This window comes from Haematobia irritans, chromosome 2, assembly GCF_050003625.1.
Source record: "Haematobia irritans isolate KBUSLIRL chromosome 2, ASM5000362v1, whole genome shotgun sequence".
NCBI lineage: Eukaryota > Metazoa > Arthropoda > Insecta > Diptera > Muscidae > Haematobia > Haematobia irritans.
The window spans coordinates 112099334-112123266 of NC_134398.1; the positions used below are offsets into that span (position 1 = coordinate 112099334).

The 23933-nt window shown below is 32.0% G+C and overlaps 1 protein-coding gene across 3 annotated transcripts in view; it reads left to right on the forward strand.

Annotated features, from left to right (window-relative positions):
- Lrch (Leucine-rich-repeats and calponin homology domain protein) overlaps window positions 1-20946 on the forward strand; it is a 113861-nt gene extending 92915 nt beyond the window's left edge. The window contains exons 4-10 of one of the 3 annotated variants that reach the window (XM_075295904.1): window positions 1055-1289; window positions 1352-1754; window positions 1810-2388; window positions 2450-2558; window positions 2617-2754; window positions 2835-2912; window positions 19935-20946. In XM_075295904.1, coding sequence (XP_075152019.1) covers window positions 1055-1289; window positions 1352-1754; window positions 1810-2388; window positions 2450-2558; window positions 2617-2754; window positions 2835-2912; window positions 19935-20096 — 1704 coding nt within the window. In that variant the 3' untranslated portion in view covers window positions 20097-20946. Of the gene's footprint in view, window positions 1-1054; window positions 1290-1351; window positions 1755-1809; window positions 2389-2449; window positions 2559-2616; window positions 2755-2834; window positions 2913-11580; window positions 16432-19934 lie in introns of those variants that run through there. The other 2 variants (XM_075295902.1, XM_075295903.1) reach the window with 2 other exon arrangements.
- The last annotated feature ends 2987 nt before the right edge of the window (window positions 20947-23933 follow it).

Consider the following 23933-nt stretch of genomic DNA (forward strand, 5'->3'; position numbering starts at 1 on the left):
ATATTGTGATTAAAATTCACAAAATTAGGTCTTTGTTTTGTCAATTCGATCAAAAATTGACTATTCCATATTTGGAAAAATTCGATTATTTAAATTGAAATATTCAATGCAACCCATCTATTAAACACACCACAATTGGGAATGTATTTATTTTTATTATTTGTTTATAGATTACAATATCCTTACAGACTAAAATATATAAACGCTATGGATACATATTTACAAATTCTGGAATTTTGGATTACATAATTCATACATTCAAGTATAGTATAATTTTACGCTTTATAGTGCGTCTATTTTCTGAAAGGTCTATAAGGTTATAGTACTTGTTAAAATCGTAAATGAGATTGAAAGTATTGAATTGCCAATAAAGTAAAGTTTCTTGTTGGTCTTGTTGGAACATTGATATACATACGACTGAAAATGAAATCCGAGATAATTGTACCCTTTAAAATGTTCATAATAAAGGTTAAATTTAACATTTTTCTTCGACTGCTCAATGTTGGTAGTTTAATGAGGGCGAGTCTATCTTTATAAGAGGGTAGATTGTGATAAATCCAGCCATTGCTCCGCAGAAAAATGAAAATAATCTGTTTCTGAACTGATTCTATTTTATTCCCTAATCACGGAAGCATTAACTCTTAAATAGTGGTCAATGAAAGATATTTTTGCGGCAAGGACTTAATCAGCATATCGATAGCATATTGTGAATGAACAATTCCTAGGGCCAGTACCCATTTTATAGATCATATCGCCAGATTTAGTAGTATATTGTCGCTGTGGCGACATCTACGTACGTTCTTGGGTTTTTACCTTCTCATTTCTTTAGTGGCTACTTTTATGTCTTGTAAACGGAACCGAAATTAATTCCTCGCCGCTTTATTGTGATTCACATTAAGTTTTTTTTTTATTCTTCTAAAGATGTCATCGTATATTTATTTCTCAAATAAAGAATCATACTTTCTAATTTACATAGGTCAATTTCAATAAAATGTATTTAATTCAATGCTCACATGATAAAATATACAGTAATTTATTCTTTCGTTAATTGTAGCTTTGTGTTCGTGGCTTAGTGCATGTTTTCAAATATTTGGAAACTCAAGCAACCAAAGATGAGAAAGGCTCAAGGGCAGGTGGAAATTATGATGGCTATACCACTTTAAGAAGGGCTCCGCGTAATAATGCAAGTGGAACTATTGCCGACACACATCGAATTGGAAGGCATCATGTTGATTCCGGATATAGCACATGCGATGGCATTGATAAAAGATGGTCTCACGATATGCCGAGTAAGTGGAAATTTTCAAGAATGTTAAATGGATTTTTCTTTGATGTTTTCATTTCTTTGTAGTAAAATCCAAAAAAGATTCTCCAAAAGTCTTAACACCAACAACACCCCCTATGGGAAAGGCTACCTTGGTAACGGCAGATCTCATGGATGCATCTTTAACATCGAGCACCAGCACCATCGTTGACGAGTCGTTAAGTATTACAGCTGCTGTGGTTAAACCTATTATTGTGGAGAGTCATACGGCAAGTGAAAGTTCTCCGATTAAGAGCAAAGATGACAGCAGTCTGACAAGTATGCAACACGTCAACTACAGCACTAACAACCTCTCAAGTTCCAGTAATGGATCTTCCCCAGACCTTGAAGATGGCATGATAGATTATCATGGACAACAACAATTGACACAGCACAATTTAAAAATTGATGATAAATTCAATAAAAATTTAGGCAATGTTCAAACTTATAGGTAACTAGGATGCAATGGTCCATCAAATATAACCTCGTTTCAATTTTCTTTTCAGAGAATATAAGGAAGCTTTGAAACAACAACGTAGTCAGGAAGTTTACAAAATTAAAGAACAAAAGCATCATCACGATTCCAATGAACAACTACAACAGCAACCGGCAAGTGTGGGCCCAAACTCACAGTCGCCATCAAATGATGACATGGAAATCCGTCTAAACGGTAATACGCAAAGTGTTCTCGTGCCAAAATCTATAATGAAAAATAGTGCCAACAATGTAAATGGATTAACCAATGCCTCTGCCACCATAAATGGTGAAGATATCGTAGTAATACCAAAGAAACCAATACAAAAAGTTATACCCTCTAGAAATACCGAATTAATGTCGGCGATGAAAAATGATTTGTCGACGACAGTGTCAAATACAAATGGCGAATGTATTGGCTATGTGAAGCCAAGTAGTCCTATGAAGATGGTTAATGGAAGTTCGAATGTTGGCAACAGTGCTGCCGTATCCGGGGTAAGTGTTGGAATATTAACGAATAATAACAAATTTACAACATCGACTATGAGCGGTGGAGTAGGAGGAGGCGTTAGCACCAACAATAAGTTGATTGCAACGAGTAAAGCCCATCGGTAAGTTTTGTAACTCATATCTATTTCCGATGAACTCATTAAGTAATTATGTTACTTTCAGTACTGTTACTTGGAATCATGATATACCGCCCGAAAAACTTAGTTTTACCATGCGACGCGAGTTTGATCGTCAGCGAGAAGAAATCGAATTAATGTCTCAGTTACGAAATGTATGTTTTTGAGAAGTCATCATTGATGCTCTTATTTTCAATGATTATCTTGTTTTAGATAATCGAGACTCGTTTGAAAACGACACTGCCTGAGGATATAGCTTCAGCCTTAACTGATGGTGTGATATTGTGTCATTTAGCAAATTATGTGCGACCCCGTTCGGTTGCCAGCATACACGTGCCATCTCCAGGAGTAGTGAGTTTTCCACTATCGTTGTGCTTTCAAATTGTGTCGAATGATTTATTTACATAGTTATCGTTTGTTTGTTGTTACAGTCCAAACTAACCATGGCGCGATGCCGTCGCAATGTGGATAACTTTTTGGAAGCCTGTCGTAAAATAGGCGTGGATGAGGTAAGTTCAATTACATTCTCTTTTCTACCAAACGCACTTCATTTTGTCAATAACATGTCCCCTTAACAAAATCTAACATACCATGATGCATAATAGTTGGACTCTTACATTGAATGGCTTTAGTTTTTTTGAAATCAAAAATTGTTTGGTTAATAATATTTACCAGGTTCATTTTTTGTAGTTTGTAAAATTTTTTGTAGTTGTATTGTTGCTAATCCATTTATAATATAGCAATTTTTTTGGTAATTGTAACACGAAATATTCATATAGGTATTAGTTTTTGGTAATCAAACATTACCATTTTATATACATATTTTAAAACAGCGATAAGAAACTTTTGATTTTTCCATTTAAGGAGGAAAATGTCGTATATACGCTAGGGATGCCTAACCTCATGTTTATCTTATGTTAAAGCTGCTCAATGTATGCTTCTAAACGTCGTCTAATGCAATATTCAATCATTTATCTTATCAAATATAATATTTCCAAATTTAAGAAAATCTATTTGTATACATTCAATTGAGCATTGGTCATTTCTAGGATTAGAGTAAGAATCATCAAATCGAATTTCAACTCGTCGAATATTTAAATGGTTGAATTGTCTGTACATCTTTCGTATCTAAACAAACGAAAATTGATTTGGGTTGCTCTGTTTCGAAAGTCACTTTATATTTTGTTGTCGAAACGAACGTGTCAAGAAAATAGTAAAAACTTTGTTAACATTTGAATGAATTTTATTTATTATCATTTTTGATCGTCAATGTAATCTCCTACAAACGAAACGAACTTTAAAAATATAAAACCCAAAATTGTTTCGAATTCGAGTGAATGCTTTTCATTCGGCCGATATACAGAAACAGGGCATAATAATTGGCGGAAGTGAACTGCTGTACTTTGGGTATGTGAAAAAATTACCCTTCTGTCTCTTTAGTGTCACACTTGCTACTGTTTTCATCCAATAAAACTTATGCGATACTTTTTGCAAGGATCATTAAATGCCATACTCTTTCCCCTTTTAATGTGTAATATTTATTTTATTTGTAATATCTTTTTATCGAATTCCGGTAAGGTTATATGCTTTGCTTATAAGTAATGTAAATGTGTTAACGATTTTTTCTGTAGTAAAGAGGGTTACTTCGCTCAACTAGAAGTTTCATGTTGCATGCAAAGGGTCATGGGTTCAATGTCAGTTTCGACCAAAACCAAAAAGTTTTCAGCGGTGGATTATCCTTTCTCAGCAATTTTGTTGACCTGTTTTAGTATTTCAAAGCTTCTCTTCTGTTTACGAAATTCCATGCAGAGGCAACAATAATGAACCATGCGATCTCTTATACATAGGAACAACAAAACGAAATTTACATACAAGAGTAACTGAACATCGAATGGACATAGAAAAGAAAATGGAGAGTACAGCATTATCACAACATGTAAAGGGTGATACGGTCAAAATTTGGTCAAGGGAAAACGCGTGTAAATCGGTGAAATCGTTTATTTAAAAAATCAAATTAACGGCCATTTTCATATAGCTCCGTTAGGCTTTAACTCCCAGTTAACTGAAAGAAAAGTGGTAATATCTTCTCTCCGGTTAACTTTAAATGAAAAATTTTCAGCGTTTAAGTTCTTTACCGACATACGGAATAAATAGGCAAGATGACAGATATGTCTATTGCACGGTTTAAAAGTTCGTTAGCTAACGTAGCACTAACAGAGGTTCATGAAAATGGGGGTAAATTTCTTTTTCAAGTTCAATTAGTATAAAATTCAGGAAAAATATTCAGTTAGGCTTTCGCTTTTCCAAATCCGAATTGCCGGGCCTCACGCTTGACACCTGCCATCAGATTTTGTACAGCCACCTTGTCCACCTTCTTCGCCGCAGAAAGCCAGTTTGCCTTGAACTGCTGCTCGTCAATTGGGCGGAGCTCTGGCGTGTTGGGAGGGTTCTTGTCCTTGGGAACCACCTGCACGTTGTTGGCGGCGTACCACTCCATGGCCTTTTTACCGTAATGGCAAGATGCCAAATCCGGCCAAAACAGTACGGAACAACCGTGTTTCTTCAGGAAAGGCAGCAGACGTTTATTCAAACACTCTTTCACGCTAATTTCTTGGTTGACAGTGTTGATTGGTTGACTTTGACAGTTTTATGTGCTTGAAAATATCTGCTACCTTTCCCCTTCCTTTTGCCGTATAAAACTCCTGTCCCGGAAGCTGCTTGTAGTCGACTTTGACGTAGGTTTCGTCGTCCATTACCACGCAGTCAAACTTCGTCAGCATCGTCGTATACAGCCTCCGGGATCGCGCTTTGGCCGTCGTATTTTGTTTATCATGGCGATTTGGAGTCACTACCTTCTTGTAAGTCGATAGTCCGGCTCGTTTTTTGGCTCGATGCACGGTTGTAGACGATACACCCAGCCTATTTGCGGCATCTCGGAGAGGTTAGGGTTTCGCTCGAAACTACCGGCAACTCTCTTTGTCGTCTCAGCGGCTTCTGGTTTTCGATTTCCCCCCGATCCGGACTTCCTGGCTGTCGACAAACGTTTCCCAAACACTTTAATTACATTTGTAACGGTTGTTTTGGCAATTTTTAGCGATTTTGCCAGCTTTGCGTGCGAGTAGCTCGGATTTTCGCGATGCGCGAGCAAAATTTTGATACGCTGCTCTTCTTGCTTGGACGGCATTTTGACAACTGAAGAGTGAATTCCAAAATCAAAATAGGAGCAACATTCTACACACACACCTTCAAAATGAGGGGTGTTCAATTGAAAGAAATACGTCAAGTTTATATTGACCAAATTTTGACCGTATCACCCTTTATTGCGCCATGGACACACATCTGATTTTGAAAACGTACGCATACTAGAGAGGGAAAATAAAGAGAGAAAGAGACTAACCTTAGAAAGTTTACGAATACAACAAAATATTGACAGAACAAGGAATGTTAACGAGGACACTAACAATTTAAGGTGGGTATTAAGTTCGAGTTTAGGCGCTAAAATCGCCATTTTTTTACGATTACTTTTTTTAATTAATCCACTTTAAGGAATACAAACTTTGTGAAAATTAGCTTTGGTCTATTCCCCATCAAGTTACAATAAAATTTGCAACAAATATGTAAAATTTTATGCATTTTTTCTACTGATTTAGTTTTCACTTTAGTGAAAAAATGACGATTTTAGCGGCTAAACCGGAACTTAATACCCTCCTTTAAGCGTTAGTTACAGAGTTGCAATATCTTAATTCACTGTGATACTAAATTTAAGCTGTGTTTTGTTTTCATTTCTGTTTTAATTTTATATTCAGATTGTCCGTTCAAAATTTATGTTTAAAAACTGTGATATAAGTATTTAAATGTAAATTTTGAGAAAATAATTTTGTAAGTTGAAATGTTTCAATTAAAAAAGTGTAATCGATAATTTTATTATTTTTCAAATAGACGAAATCCCCTGGAAGAAGTCAACAGGTATTGACGAGACGTTGGGATAAAAATGTAAAAATGTTTTATTCTTTACATCAATGAATTTAGGTCCAATTAGCTAAATAAAACATAAAAGGAACAGAAAATATTGACCAAGCAAACAATTAAAGATATGCTTCTCTAAGTGGTTTATATGTAAAACGCCGTTTGGAATCCGCTATAAAAAAGGTCCCTTGCCATTCAGCAAATATAGAATTAGGTAGCTCTCATCGATAAGAGAGAAGTTCACCACTTATGGGATGGGCACTGGACTGAATAGTATCAGTGTGCCTAAAATAATGGACTCTCGCTATAACCTACCTAATGAAATAGCCACAAATTATAGTGTAATAAACAAAATATTGAAATATTTTAAAAATATTTAGATGTAATAAAAATATTTTATAAAAAAACTGTATGTGATTTCCAGTCATTTTATGTTATGTTATGCAAACATTCATTTTAGCAAAACATACATTTTCTGTATTGATAGTTATAAAAAATCTATATCTTATAATGTAACTTTAAGCGTTTTTGGTGTTTGTTTTATGGTTGTCGTGAAGTTGTATCTTATAATGTATTCGCCACATACATGTCGTAAATATATGAAAAGTCGCAAAAAATAAAAACATATTATACGCTCAAGACATGTTTGCTAATATCTATCGATAAATTGCGAGTAAGAGACATAAAATCGCTTTGATAAGTCAGCGTTATGAGCCGTTAATATAACAAGTTTTTTTCTACAACTTTTTGAGAAACACTTGGCAACCCTGAGTCTGCCATTGAAATCTATAGGAGTCAAATGAGGGTCCCCATGTGTTCCTTTTTAAAAACAACGTAACGTTAACGGCGCATTAATCTGCGTATGTACAGGTGAAACTAGGGATCCATAAATCAAAAATCGAAAAATCGATTATTTGAGTTTTGGCATGAAAATCAAAAAAAGAAAAAAATCGAAATCAATTATAATCCTAAAAATTGATTTCAGATTTTCGATTTTCAACTTTCTTTTTAATTTTGACTATCAAAAATCGATTTTAGTTTTTGAACTATTTCTTAATTTTGATGTGGGAAAAGTTTACATATTTGTAATTTTTTTCCATTAACAATAAGAATAAAAGCTTTAATTTTATTAAAAAAAATATCAATTTGGTGGAACTGAATCCTTTGTATTTCAAGTTTTTCATTATTTGGGGAAATGCGAAATAGATAATCAATAAATCACCGCACATGTGAAGAATTTTTTTGCGTTTCTTATTAACACTCATAAAAAGACAAAAAGATTTCATAATAATCGAATATTGTATATAATCATTGTATAATGTATGAAATTCGATTATGAAAAATCGAATATACGAATTTCGATTGGTAAAATCGATTTTTGCTTAAACTTCAATAATCGAAAAGTCGATAATTGATCCCTAATTGAAACTAATATCATTAAAGAATTATCTAATGTCGTATGAGCAACAGGTAAAATTGCGACCACGAGTTTTTTCATTCATGAGAGAGTGGTTTCCGTGGTAGCACTCATTCTTGAGCTATTAGTGCCTTGAGCAGGGCTGTCACTAAAATTTCAAGAAAAATCGTTACTTTTTTTGATAAAAATCGTCATAATCGGCACTTACATTTTAAAAATCGGCAATATAAATAATATTAAAATTAAACATATTCTCTGGGTAAACACAAAACAGATGTATTTATTTCACATAGAAAACAGAAAATTAATGTACACAACTATGCATTTCAATAAAATAAAATGCCAAGAAATCAGTTTGTATGAAAATAACATTAACATAAAAATCATTTTCTAGTTAAACAAAAATATTTCGTAATTTTTGTATAAAAATCCATTTTTCTAAAATATTGTTATTAATTGAGTAATATTTTTATTTGAAAATTAAATATTTTGAAACTCAAAAAAGAATCATGATTATTTGTACGAATTTTTACAAAACTCGAAAAGCCAAAGTACTCTTTTTTTCAGAATTTTTCCCAAAATTTTTCTAATTTATTTTAATATTTTCAAAAATTTCTTCAAAATGTAAAAACTCTAACTCCCTAAACTATGTGTCTAATGAACGGAGTTAAAATCGGAAAAAATCGGAATTGGACATTTTGTGAGTAAAAAATCGTAAAAATGGCGATAAATCAGCAAAATTGGCAGCCCTGGCCTTGAGTATAATTTGAATTGCGAAACGCGCGAACATAGGTTAGGTTAGATTAAAGTGGCAGCCGGATTAAGTTTCAGGCTCACTTAGACTATAAAGTCGATTGTAATACCACATTAACTAAAAGTACCTTTTACATATCGATGCCCTCATTTCAGAGTACGCTAAGTCGACTTAGCGTGTTTTGATGGAGTTCGTTGCGTTTTATTCGGACTTTTGTGAGTTACATCCTGTCAAAAATTTTTTTGGACACTTCTATCAAAAGTTATGGTTAATATTGTACTTAGCCTTAGACAAAAGTAAAAAAAAAATCCAATGTAAAAAGGTCAAAAGGCTTTGTTCGGTTAAAGTGGTCTAAGTAATTTTTAGCCACGCTATATTATCACTATTTTGAGATCATAAATACTAAAAAAACTATAATAAAAATGATTTTAAGACCGAAAATAAGGGAATTTCTATCTTATACTGGTTTTGAGAAATTTCAAAAACAAAACTTTGAACTTGTTTTCTGTAAAATTCACTTTTTAGACTTAGCATACTTTGGAATGAAGCAGTCGATATGGGCACTTCTAGTTTGAGCCGCTGAACCTCGATTATTTTCTTCTGTTTAACCAACCATTTGTTCCAAAAACATTAGTTTTAGTTTTTAGTTTTTGCAAAATCGCCTACCAGGCAGCGACCCGTTATAGCAGATATCAGGAGTGATATCTGACGTCTTGAGAACACTAGCATATCTAGTTTGCGGTTTAAGTTTAAATGGTGCCATATTTGTCATCATAACAGCCTTCTCATGCAGTAAGAGCTTGCAGATATCTAGAGACATTCCAACAGATTCTAGTTCCCCTGGAATATGTAAGGTAGTTCTTAGCCTTGCTAACTCATCCGCTACGCAGTTCTCCGGTATGTTCCAATGGCCAGGCACCCATATTAGGTGAATATTGTGCTGCTCAGCAATCTCGTTGAGAGATTTGCGACAGTCGATGGGCGTTTTCGAGGAACACAGAATCCAAGGATTTTATTGCGGGTTGACTGTCTGAGTATATATTAATGCCAACATTTTTTGAAACATTACTTCTCATCCAATTCGCAACGTCTCTTATTGCTAATATTTCAGCCTGAAAAACACTACAGTGATTAGGTAATCTTTTCGCCATTCGAAGTTCCAGATCTTTAGAATATATTCCGAAACCCACTTGTCCGTCCAATTTGGAGCCATCAGTGTAGAAATAATAGCCCCCTAGCTAAAAATTTATAGACTGAACATACAGAGAAACAAACTTTTCCAATTTACTGGAAAATTAAAATTCTCAAGATTTTTTGAAATTTATAAAGGACGTGGGGGAAGGTTATGAAATCAATATGTTTGGGTATTTGGACGGGAGTGAACCTTCTCCTTGCCCCACACTTGAATAAATAAGATGGTACAAGTTATTCAAATTTTGCCACAAAAATGTTAAATCCATTATAGAAAAATCGATTTCGTATTTTTGAATGCATGCACATAAAAAAATTTCGATGTCCTCATTCCAGAGTACGCTAAGTCGACTTAGCATTTTTTTGATGGAGTTCGTTGTTTTTTATTCGGATTGATGTGAATTGCATCCTGTCAAAAGTTCGAATTTATTGGACACTTCTATCAAAAGTTATGGTTAATATTGTACGTAGCCTGGGACTAAAATTTCTAATCGAAAAAGGACAAAAAGCTTTGTTCGGTCTAAAGTGGTCTAAGTCATTTTTGAATTCGTACATACTAAAAAAAATCTACAATAAACATGATTTTAAAACCCAAAAAAGTGAATTTATGTCTTATGCGGTTTTTGAGAAATTCAAAAAAAAAAAAACTTTGAACTTGTTTCCTGTAAAATTCATTTTTTAGACTATCGTACTTTAGAATGGAGACATCGATTTATTTGGGAAAATGTCGCAAAATTTTTTAATTCACATTCAAAACACTGAATTCGGATCACACCTTAAGGAGTGATGCAAATTCATTGCAACGGCTGTTGAAACGGTGGACATTCGTCCTATGACATTTCATATTAAATTTATCGCTTCTCCGCCAATTTTGCACCACTTCCGGACCACAAAAAAAAAAAAAAAACATTTTCAATTCTTTTTTGGCGACGCTTTTTTGCGGCATTATTAAGATGTTAAATTATGAAATAATAGTTTTAATATCAATTACTATTTTTTTAATTGAATTGACTAAACCAGACTAAACAAAATAATAAAGGAGCTTTAGTTATTAAACTAAATCATAAGTTCAACCACAGCTCTATTTCATAACTATCAGACTTCAGACATTGCCATCGGCAACTGCTACCACAACCCAATTAATGAAAGTGTGCGGTTGTATATACTTGTTTAATTTTTATAAAAATGGAAAATCGTAAATAGGGACCTCCTTTTTATAGCCAAGTCCACACTGCAGTGAAACCACTTATAGAAGCTTTGAAACACTCAGAAATGTCAGCAGCATTACTGAGGTGGGATAATCCACCGCTGAAAAACTTATTGGTGTTTGGTCGAAACTGGGTTTGAACCTATGGCCCTGTGTATGCAAGGCGGGCATGCTAACCATTGCACGACGGTGGCTCCCTTGAAGTTCAATTTAAATAATTACATTACATTTCGTTTTATTATTTAATGTCAGCTTTTGAAGAATATGAGTACAAAAAAAAAACAAATAATAATACTAAATGTAATTCTTAAAATTGATAAGATAACTTTTCAATGATAAACAAAAGTTTACAATTTTTTAACCCAAAAATGTTGCTACATTGCGAATGTAATTATGGAATTCGTTTTCACTTAATTTGTTTCTCGTAATATGTGCCTACATAGTACCATATGTAATTCGAAAATATAATAATGTCTCCTAAATTTCCAAGGAAACCTAAAGCTATTAATGTAAAAGTCCAAAATTATATATAATCTGCACCCTACCCAAACTCAAACTGTCCCAAAAAAGAAGAAAAAAAAAAACAAAGTTATGAAAAATTAGTTTTTTAAAAAACAATCTGTTATTTGGTGTTGGTTGCAGGAGTTGCTTTGCTCCTGTGAGGATGTCGTACCCCATTTTGAATGCGACGGTGATGGTGTTGTCGAGGACGTAACTGACAACAGTTCTACATCTGGTCTTCGGGGAAATAATAATAATAATAAGCATAGTGACTTTGAGCTAGATCCAAATATTAAACGACCACAGCGATCCATGTTGTATAAAAAGTTGCCAAATGCCACTGCCGTATTAACAACTATTGGGGCCCTGATCGCTTTGGATATGAATCCTCATCATCAGAGTATAACAAATAAGCAACAGCAACATGATTTTCAAATAAAATTACGTCAATACCAAATGAAACAACACGACGACGACCAAAAACGTAGCAACAAAGATGTCTGGGATGAAAAACGTCGTTGCATTTTGCTAGAAGAAGATGGAGAAGATATGCAAAAACCAGACAAACCAAAGGAAGAGCAAACACAATTTTCTGCAACCTTCACCAAAAAACAGATGATGAGGGAATTTGAAAAACCTAAGTTTGAAAGTTGTGAGAATAATAATGCAAACCAATACCAAAGGGGAAAAAGTGGTGATGGCGTTCACGAGTACCAAGAATATAATATGTATTCTAATTGTAAAGGCACTATAATTGAAGATCACATTCAGCAGAAAGATCAACAACATCAAAAGGGAACAACATCTATTGGTAATTTCTATCGTCATTGCAAATTAAAAACATTCCAAAAAATCAAACTCAATTTGATAACTCATCATGGCAATAGTGGTGGATATGAGGATGACATTTATGGATCCACCGAAATGGATACAACCACAACGTTACAAACTATTGTCGAAACAGATAATGATGTTATATCAGGCGGAAGTGGCACCGGTCCTAATTCGGGTCTCTATCAGATTGTCGATGAGAAATACAACAATGAATTATCACTCAAAGTCATTAGTTCCTTAAATGAATTGTCGGGATCCCCTAAACCCAGTAAATATCAGTTGCTGGAATTGCCCTCGAATGAGACTAATACACCGATTTGTGGAAAATCCACCCTAACATCTGGCAATTCTGTCTCAAAACGTATTGAGTTTTTCGAACATGCCAATATACCCAATGGTGGTATCATTAAGCCAAAGTCGAATATCTACAGTATTTATCGTGTGAACGATGGAAACGAGACTGAGGAAAATTTAATTGCCAAAAATATGCTGAAGGAGAAAGAATCGGGATCTTCAATATTCATGCTAAGACATGATTCACACACATTGACCATTATATTGTCATGTGTATTTATTGTAACATTTTTGCTGTTAGTCTTTTTCCCAATACCGGGATAAGTCGAAACGGTCACATCTGGGTTGCATTAATGATCACATCAAGTAGACATTCTTTCTAAGCTCCTGCGTTGCCATTTATAAGATTTTCCACTAAGTTTATGTAACCAAATTAGAATATGATTTCTATGTCATATTGCATATTCGATACACAAAACTTGTATTTATAATTTATGTAGTTTTACTTGCATACACACCAGATACATTGCTTTTATGTATTATTCTTAAGTATAAGAAGTACTCACCAGCGATATTGCAGAGCTGTAATGTTCCAATTTGCGTTCAGTTACGCTCTCTTATATGGCTATTATATGTGTTAAACAAATGTAGAGGCTGCTTCCACTTTCTAGCAAAGTACTTAATAAATTTATTCATAATAGACTTAACGAAAATTAAAAACACAAGACACAATTTAACCAAGTATTGAAACGAATTTTACAAAACGAAAAAATCAACAAATTCAACTTTTATCTAAAAAAAAATCAAAAACTATATATTTAATAAATATTAAAATCGAACGAATGTAATTGAATTCATGATACTTCGTATATATACACTCATAAGAACATTGAAAGCATTCACGATAAAAATCTCCATATTGCCCCCAAAGACTTGAATTGAAAATTGTATTCCAGTGAAAATTTTCCTTAAAACAGTTTCGTACATGAAACTCTAAAAACAAACAAAACATAAATCGTATTAATATTTCGTTCAGTATTACAAATTTACACTTTATATATGGAAGTGTAATAATATAGATTTGTTCAAAGTGTTTGGCATTGTTTGTATTTTTATTTATTGTATTTAATTCGTAATTACATTCCATAAGGACTTTTATTTATTTATTTATTTTCTTGGTGAATCCAAGCCGCAAAGCCATATACGGATTCCAAAACTACACAAATACAAGTGATATGTATTTCATTTATTTCACGTTCATTATAGACTGACAAATATTTCAATAAAATGAATGTCAGAAGTATTTTCGAAATAACGCAAACCGATTTTGATATGTATTTCTTTTCTAATTTCTGTCAATAATGTCCATAATTTTGCTGCTTAAGAAGAAAACCATTGATTTTTTTACATTACATTAAAATCGATATAGTTAATATATAACAAGTTTTTAATCAGAAGGAAATATACAATTCTTAACCATTTGATTTATTGTTTAATTGCGAATATTGGCTTACGAGTTCGAATTAAGCTAAACTTTCGAATTAAGCTAAAATTTCATAGTAGTTTATTATGAACATCTCTACACCCAAAGAAAAAGTACTTTTCTCCGAAACGAAGTTTTAGACAAACGATCTCAAGCTTGACAAAAATATAGAATTTTATACAAACGAAACTCGCTTTTAATGTAAATTAGTTTCTGTAGGACCAATTAAACCTGAGCCTATGACAAACGATTCAACGATTTGCTCTAATCTTTTTTATTTGCCTTTAAAGAAAATTTTTTAGCTTCAAAATAAAACTTCGTTTGTCTAAAATTTCGACTGAATATTCTGAAAAAAAAAAACGAAAAGTCGACTTTACAAAATTTAAAAGTCAACTTTAGCAGAACTCGATTATTAGATTTTTCCAAAAGTCGATCTTTCCAAGTTTTCAAAAAAAAAAAAATAAATAAATAAAAAAGTTGACTCTTAAATTTTGCTTACAATCCTTACGCGGCAATCTATACTATACAGGTCATTCCATAATATATTATTGGGGAATTTTTATGAAAATATCCTTGAAAAATATCCTTTAGAAATGTTTTCTTCTATTCATCACCATTTTATTTGTGCTGCTTTGCCAGATTTGTCGAAAAGTGGCGCCAGTATGATGGAATATGAAAAGTTTATAGTTAAAATGGGAATAATCTTTTAACATTTAATAATAATAAAACCAAATAATTTATTCCTTATTAACAAACAATATCTAAACACTTGAACGAAGTAATCATAATTTACAATTATCTTTGAACCACATTGCTGTTCGATTAAAAATTGTTTCAGATTTTTTTTATATTTGTTAAAACTTAATACTATTTTATTGCTAATTACTAAATATTTATGATTACATTGTTTCCTAGGTATGTAAACTACATATATTTAGATTTATTTTTAATATTTATAATTTTCTTATTTATTTTAAAAAAATATTTTTATTTTTCGAATTGAAACGAACGCTATTCATTATACATACATTGTTTTAACTCTAGAATTTTATAATGATTTTAACTAAATAGTCTTTAAGATTACATAATTTATGTAGAAATGAAGTGAATGAAGGTTTAACTAAGAAACAGGGAAAGAGTTTACTATACGAACAAAAAGTTTAAATAATAAAAATAAAAAACAAACAAAAATACACAGAAACTAATCAAAATGCAAAGAATAATTAAAAATCAACAATGAAATCATATTGAAATTCATTTCTGTCTTTTTCCAAAATCTAACCATAACAATTATAACTAATCTTTCTTTCATTTATATGCAACAAAAAGCAAATATTCGAATATAGTGCCTTAATATTGTGTGTTGTAATGTGCACATACAGAGTTGGATGATACACCACCTTGTTGTTGTATTGCACTTCCCTGTGAGAGTGATGAAAAGTGAAACCTTAAAACTTTATTGAATACGCAATTGCCAAAAATTCCTTAAAATCTCCCTAAAATTTCCAATGTACATCAACTCAATATGATTTCATTACATGCGAAATTAGTATTTACATATATTTTTATAGAAATAAATACCCAAATGTAAATTAAAAACTATATAAACATCTATATATTATGTCTTTGAAAGAAATAAATCCAAATACGTTTCAATCATATATCTCTAAGAAAATCCAAAAGAAATGGGAGCTAATAACTAAACAAAATCCCAAAAAACAAGAACCAATTTTGTTCTAAAGCATTTTAATAGCACGTGGCAACTAATAACCAAACTTAATCTTATGCATTTACATACATATATATTTTATGACGATCTATATGAAAACATAGAGCAAAAAAAAAAAAAAACAACATTATACGACATGATTCTACATAAGTCTCTCAATAAATTAATATGTATATAATTACACGTAATAACAACCAAATAACTTATTATACGAATTGCTTTATTTAACAATATCATTGAAAACAAGATATATTTAGTTATATTCATATATATTTAGATTGGAGTTAAAAAATCAGGACAATGTATTTTCTGAGTAAAATTTGAAGCTTTTGATGATGTATGGTGAAATTGAGGTTTGTTGGTAAAAATGTATAAATGCCACTGTCTATCAACTTTATACTGTTTTTTTTTTTTTTTTTTTATAAGTAGGCAAAGTATTGACTTATAATCTCTTTGACACCGATGGCCAATTAGGAGGACATTCGAAAACGACACCAAACTCTATTTCCCCACTTAGTTTCGAATAATTTCTCGATGTTATTTTAAAGTAGATACTTAATTCTAAATAAGCTATACATATTTTCCATATTGGTGAGCACTAAAATGCATTTTTATAAACTTCTTTAACAATAAACGAAACCATTTGAGACCATTTTTCTACTGTATATCTCTAGTAAAGTGACATTCATACAAAAATTGTAGCTGATATTCTTCGGGTTCTTTTTTTCGAAAGATAAAAACAGAAGAAAAATTAAAGTGTCTAACATAAGTTTTATTGCGGTAGGTTAAAGTCCAGATAACGACAAATGGTGATAAATGTGCTAAAGGTTTCCATAAACTATGACTTATTGCCTTTAAAGAAAGGTACCCTAAGAACAAACGTGAAGAAGGCATTTGTTAAGAGTAATAAGAAAAATCTTTCTCGTAAAACATTTTCGTTAAGAACAAATATACCTGAATTTATGGCAAGTCCTGCAACGATTTTCGTTAATATTTTTATTTCTTAAGGCCGGTATGCACCTCTAGCGAAAATTTTCATTCCCATAAGAAATGCATTGCTATTTATGCTAACGAAATTTTCGGTAGCGTTCAATTTCGTAAGCTGGTATGCACCTCTAATGAAAATAACAGGGTTGTCGAAAGCATATTTTGGCAGCAAACATTTAATTTATTACAATCATTGTGTGCGTAAAAGTTTTAAAAGGTCTGTAAATAATAAACAATTTATTTGAGGAATATTTGGAACATATATTAACAATTTTTAAAAGCGATTAGCTGGTTTAAAATTTGTGTACACAGCCCTGTTTTTTTGTTGTAGACTTAAATAAATTTTTGCTACCGAAAATTTCGCTAGAGGTGCATACCGGCCTTTAACGTAAAAAACACTTGGTTTGTCCAAAATTTCATTCGTCACCATAATCTAGATTTCGATGGTTATACGGAAAATATGAAAAAAATTGGCAAATGTCGACAATCGACATTTAGTTAAATATATCAAAATTCAAAGTTTGAGTTGGCAAAATCGTAATTGGATTTCATGTTTAAATTTTCTATATATGGGAGAATTCGGTCTCATTCTTTTAATGCTGACTTCGAGAGTGTGTTCGGACGATATTTTACTTTTTATACTATTATTACATTTCTCTTAGTAGATAATGTATGGAACATTATCTCATAGGTGAGAAACTTATGTCATTTGGGTATTTATTAATTAAATACATACAGTGATAGTTTTTCAGCGCTTCTCGTTTTTTGATTTTTATGTTTAAGTAGAGACTTAAATACTCTTATAAGTATATCAAATAATGTCTAATAAAATCGTAGATATAAAGGCCAACGTGGTGCAATGGTTAGCATGCCCGCCTTGCAAGGTCGAACACCAAAAAGTTTTTCAGCGGTGGGTTATCTCACCTCAGTAATGCTGGTGACATTTCTTCTCTAAGTGGTTTCACTGCAATGTGGAACGCCGTTCGGACTCGGCTATAAAAAGGAGGTCCCTTGTCATTGAGCTTAACATGGAATTGGGCAGCACTCAGTGATAAGAGAGAAGTTCACCAATGTGGTATCACAATGGACTGAATAGTCTAAGTGAGCCTGATACATCGGGCTGCCACTTAACCTAACCTATAATAAAAATTATTTTCAAACTAATTCGTATTTTCTGTATATTCTTCAGTCCACTAAAGACAGACGTAGTTTGTTAGTGTCTACCTCAACAATGAAGTTTCGATAATCGAGAAGGTAGAATAATCATTTTTGTATTTATATTTTGAAGAAATTGGAAGGCTGGCTTTTATTTTCTGAGAAACTTGGTTGATAGTTTCGCTGCAAGCAGAGAATGCTGATGAGGAATGTCCGTCCATCTAACCATTTTGCATTCTAATGGCTTTGTCCAAATAACTTTGACAAATCTACTTTTCCTCTGTTGGTTAAGCTATTCTTGTAGTTTAGTCAACGCATGGTTTTAAGCTGAAATCGGAAGCAAATAAAAAATATTAGAAACAATCGTTGCATCTCTTGTCATAATATCGGATTAGTTGCTATTTTAGAATATACTTTATAATAGAAGGGAATTTCGTTCCGGAGGAAAGTTTTTTCTTTGTGTGTAGCACTTCAAGTCGGATTTTTATAAAATTTAGGATAACGTTTTCGATAAGTTGAGATTTAAATAATGGCGAAAATGAACACAATAATGGCGAAAATACATATCGCCATTATCCATCCACACATGGATATCTTTGGATTAAAAAAAATGTATTTAAAATGTTGATTTAAGTAACTGTATAACCCCTTTGTAAGGCTTAGTTACATATGAAAATAAATAAATTAATTAATTAATATATGACTTTTGCATTAACCTGACATACATGCTAAAAAATAGTGATAAATTATTAATCACATAATACACATACAGGAAATGTATTTATTCTTCAAATATCAATATTTCATGTAATCCATAATACGAAGAAAATATGAATTAATTTTGATACTAAATATATGAATAAATTGAAAAACTGGCTGCTTGTTTCTTTCATGTGTGGGAATTAAGGATTAATATGAATGTTTATGTTATGCTTTCTTATATAAAGCTAATGTAACTCGAATAAGAGGTATACAAATAAAGAACCATATAAAAATTGTGCACAAGCAAAAGCGATATCCCAGAATTTGTGGGATCAATTAGCCATAAAATGTAACGCTTCTGGACCACTATGTAATTGTGAAAGTTGGAAGCTTCCACTGACCAAAAGGATTAAAACGGCAGACAATCATAATATCGAGGGTATTGACGTTGAAATGGCACCAGAAAAATTTATTTCTCCAAGTAAAAAATTAGACTACGACAATCAGATACTTGTATCCTTTATTGTCGCCATATTAACTTTATATTCATCACATCCGATTCGGAATATAAAAAGAGGTTCGTAAGATTGTGTGATTAGCTACCAGTTTAAAAATGCATTATATATGGAAACTCATACTAAATTTGTCTTGAGATTATTAGCATTTTTCACGGTTATTTTTCTTTAATAATTAATTTGAAAGAAAATAAACTATTTCAGTTGTTGCTTTGTGTCATTCCCCTTCAAGTTATAATAAAATTTGTCAAAAAAAGTTATGGTTTTATTCTGCTTTTAGAGATTTATTTTTGATTTTAGCGGCTAAACTTGAAAATTATTGTAAAAAACGTCAATTAGATTCTTGAGGACGAGACGCAATATGAATCAACATGATAGATAACATCTTACAAATCTTTTTTTTAATCGACGTGCATGCAAACAAACGAATTCGTGTTTAGCACGATGGCACTATTCCATTTTGTTTAAAACACATCGAAATTTCGCTTTCCTACCATATAAGGAATCTCACATTGCCCTGTCTTTCGGTATGTTTAATAACTCTAATATTAAGTATTAAACATGCCGACAGATAGGGCAATATAATATTTAATCCCTGATTAAAAATATTCTTGTTATGATCGGAAGTTTTAAACAGAATTGAAAATTATAAAGATTATATAATAAGGTATAGAATTTAGTGGAAGTTTAAATTTTAATTATTATATATAAAATAAAAATAATTAAATTTAAAATTTAATCAAGTTTCAATATATTGAAATATTTTTATTTTATTTTATTTGATCGTTTCTTTTAGAATCTCATTTGCTGCGCCGCTGATGTCCTTGAAGGAAAAGGTGCTGTACAAGTGGCCATAACAGTTAGTGAATTATTTCGTGTACACAGTGGAAACAACCAGAATTCCAAGTCCCCCACTCGTACTACACGCACTGCTCTAAGTCCGTCGCCAATGGTATAAGTGATCAACTCCCTACCCATATGCCCTATGTATTGCAATGCATAGAACAGAGGTTCCTTAACTTATGGAAAATAACGAAAGAGATTTGTTTGTTTGTTGTGAATCAAAAAAAAAAAACACTTGTCGTATTGTGAATTGTTGTGAATGCAGTCAGAATGCTGCTGCTAAGTATTACTTAATATCAATTGATACTTGTCGAACCAACGACAGACGAGACTCATTTTAAGCTTAGTACAATTTTCGTTTTTTTTTTTATTAAATTCCTTTGAAATGTACATTATTTTCATATATAGTTTTTCTTATTTAATAGCTTTTTTTTATTTTATATCTATTGAAGGAAACAAAAGAAAACGAAACAAATTTGAAAAACAACATTGTAAATAAATGACACCAAATATAATGAACCACATAGACTAAATAGCCATAGTAGAATAAAACGCAATACCAGTGTCGAAAAAAATACCAAATTGTTGTATTGTGTGAATATTTTGAAAATAATTAAATAAACTTCATTTAATTAAGACATTCATTATTCATTCATGGTTCGATTCCAAAAAAAAAAAAAAATAAATAAATAAATTATGCACCTAGTTTTATTGAAATCATCAGCTCACCCATCAATTAGATCGAATCATTAAGTCAAAGAACCAGTCAATCACAAACTACAAAGCGGACGAAGAAGAAAAACTAAATACATACGAAAGTCATTTACAAAATTTTAGACATATTCACTTTTCCTATTATTGTAATTATTTTTTATACACTTTTATTCATATAATTATTATTTTACATATTTTTCTACATGTGTAAAATTATTTTGTGATTAAATGAAAAACAAATATTACATACATATATCCTATTTTCTTTTATATCGAAAATATGACCCAATCTATAGCAAACTTCAAGTGGCAAGAATGCGATGTATTTCAAACGGAAAATTGACTTGGAAGTACACAATTCGATAGTGGGGCATATTGCAAATGTCGCGATTTTTAAAGCCATAGTTGAAAACAGATTTAAACTTGCATTGATGGCGGCTAAACCAGCTTTAAAAATAAATGACATAATAAATGCGAGAAAAAATTTTGGTTATGCCACATGATTGGTCGTTCAATTTTTGTCAAAATGATAGATTTTGTTATTTTAACCCTTAAACGCACAAGGTCACCGATTCCTTCGAAAAAAATATTTCATATGCAAAATGTTAAGTAAAGAACATGGTAAAGCATACCACATTTTAAAATAGTGTGTGTGTGTGTGTGTCTTAAATAGTGGTTGTATCTTAAAAAATACGGTGTGAATTAAACTAAGTTTTTATTTACAAATAGACAATTTGATTTTAGTAGAGAATAGAGATATGTTTACACTACACAGCTTTTTTATCAATATTACTTTTATCTCTGGTATATATTATTAAACTTCCAATTTTTAGTTTTTTGAATTCTTGGTCAAAATTTGATTTTTATTTTTGACTGCATATTACTCAGAAATACAATAAATTTTCCGGAAAAACATATTTTTAGAAAAGCGCTATGTACTAATACTACAAACTTGATTTCATAGAATTCGGTCAAAATTTTAAGACATAAGAATTTTTTATCTGTTTGTATCTTAAAAGATACAGCGCGCATTTAAGAGTTAATATCAAATGGTATTTTGTTATCGTTGCAAATGAATACCTTATCTGGTTCAAAACGTGTGCAAGAGACCCTGCACTTTAACAAGAGTTTGTCATTGACGGGGAACATTTTTACTTTAGGACATGACTTCGACCCTTTCCAAAGTACACACTTGGAACCGTTTAGCATGAGCAGCTTTTATACAGGTCTCCATGCACATCAACAAGGTTTGTCGTTGACGGCAGTGGGCAGTTTATTACAACTGGATCTTAGACAGGTCCCCATAAACCAGTCTTGGACAATCTCTTAACCCTCTAATGCCCAAATTTTTCTGCCAGCTGATTAAATATTCAATGTTAACGATACAAAAGCAAGAAAACTAAACAAGAAAAATTTACAGTGAAACCTCTAAAATTTGGACACTCTGAAAACCGGACACCTCCAAAGGTGTATAGTTGCTCGGGGACGTTTGCTATATTAAAACATTAAAATTAACCTCTCATAAGTGGACACCTCCCAAATGTGGACAAAATTTAGGCGACCGTGAATGGCCACCTTTCAGAGGTTTCACTGTATATGGTAAAATTCAGTATATGCTGCAAAGCCTCATGAACAGTTTTAACTAAGTTTTCTTTTTATTTTACCCATTTTTGTTGTCTTAAGGTGCGTTTTACTAAAAGCTTCCTGATTTAATGAAGCCCGCCTAAAAGGGGGGATTGGGCATTAGAGGGTTAAGAACCTGTTTCAATTTGAGCGTGCGAACTGTCACAAAATGGTTCCAAATCGTTTTTTGTTGAAACAATTCTGCAACTTTTGAACGGATAAAGATATCAACATAATTTTTTCTGCGTGTGTAAAAGCTGAGGTGTTTTGCTCTAAGTTTCATTTGTGGGTCTCTAGTGGGTCCACGGGCCGACTTGTAGGCGCTGAAAGTTGGTCACATCGGTGGTATGGAATTTTGTTTTAGCTGTCAACTCTGCAATTTTGATCCAATTTCGAAGATTTTTTCTTTGCTGAGTAGAACTTGTAAAGCTCTACATAAAAGTATTCGTAATTTTTCTTCTTAACTGCATTCCCTACAAAATTCTACGAATTCTAGAAGAAAAAAATGTGATTATATTAAAAGTTGTAAAGTCCACAAATTAGAATTGCAAATAAATATTGAATTTTTACCATGTTTTTGAAAAAAGGCACATACATTTTTTCTGTCGTAACATTTTATAGACTTCTCCCAATCTTTTAAATAATAAATAAGGATACGTTTTAAGCTTCTATCGGCCATTTTGGTGAAGTAGTATTTGAGTTCTTCTCCTCCCAAAATCGGCAATTTTGCAAAAAGCCCTATGTGTCCACTAACTACCTGTAAAAGGTTTCAACATCCTACCAGTATACAGCTGAGAAATATGCAAATTACAAAAAATAACGGTTTTTCAACATATGTTCGGGGATTTTTGATACCAATTTTGGGAATGTATATTCAGCAATAGGGCTGTTTTCTTTTTGCACTGGATACAACATTTGTATGGGCTATCCAGAACATCGTTGCACTGGTGTTCTATCCAGAACATCTCATCAGTGCAAGTCGCGCCGATCTTGCCAGATTGTGTTTTGATAAAGTGACGCTTCATCGATTTACAATAGCACTTTATTGTGACTAATTTATCGAAAAAAATGAAATTCAAAGTGGTATAGTGTCACAAATAATCGCAGCAGTAAATATTTATTACTAATTGGAGCATTTCATACATTAAAAATGCAAGATTTCACTTCTTTTCTGTGATTGTTTTTGAACAGCTGATGACAGTGTTGCATATTTTTGGAGATGTCCTGGATAAACGAGTACTCTGTTTTCTTTTAGTCCTTCACGGCTTAGGGTATCCAGTGCTAAAAGAAAACAGCCCTAATATTTCTTAAAACAATTTTCCCTGCAAAAATCCCGTGCTTAAGCAAATGCTCCAAAAACTTGCACTAAACATCACTAACTAGGGTAAAATAATTCATTTCTGCAAATGTACGTTTAACTGGTTGGCTGATAAGTCCCCGGTCTGACACATAGATGGCGTCGCTAGTATTAAATGCATATTATTTTTATATAGTACCAACCTTCAAATGATTCGTGTCAAAATTTGACGTATGTAAGTCAATTAGTTTGGGAGATAGAGCGTCTTTTGTGAAGCAACTTTTGTTATTGTGAAAAAAAAAATGGAAAAAAAGGAAT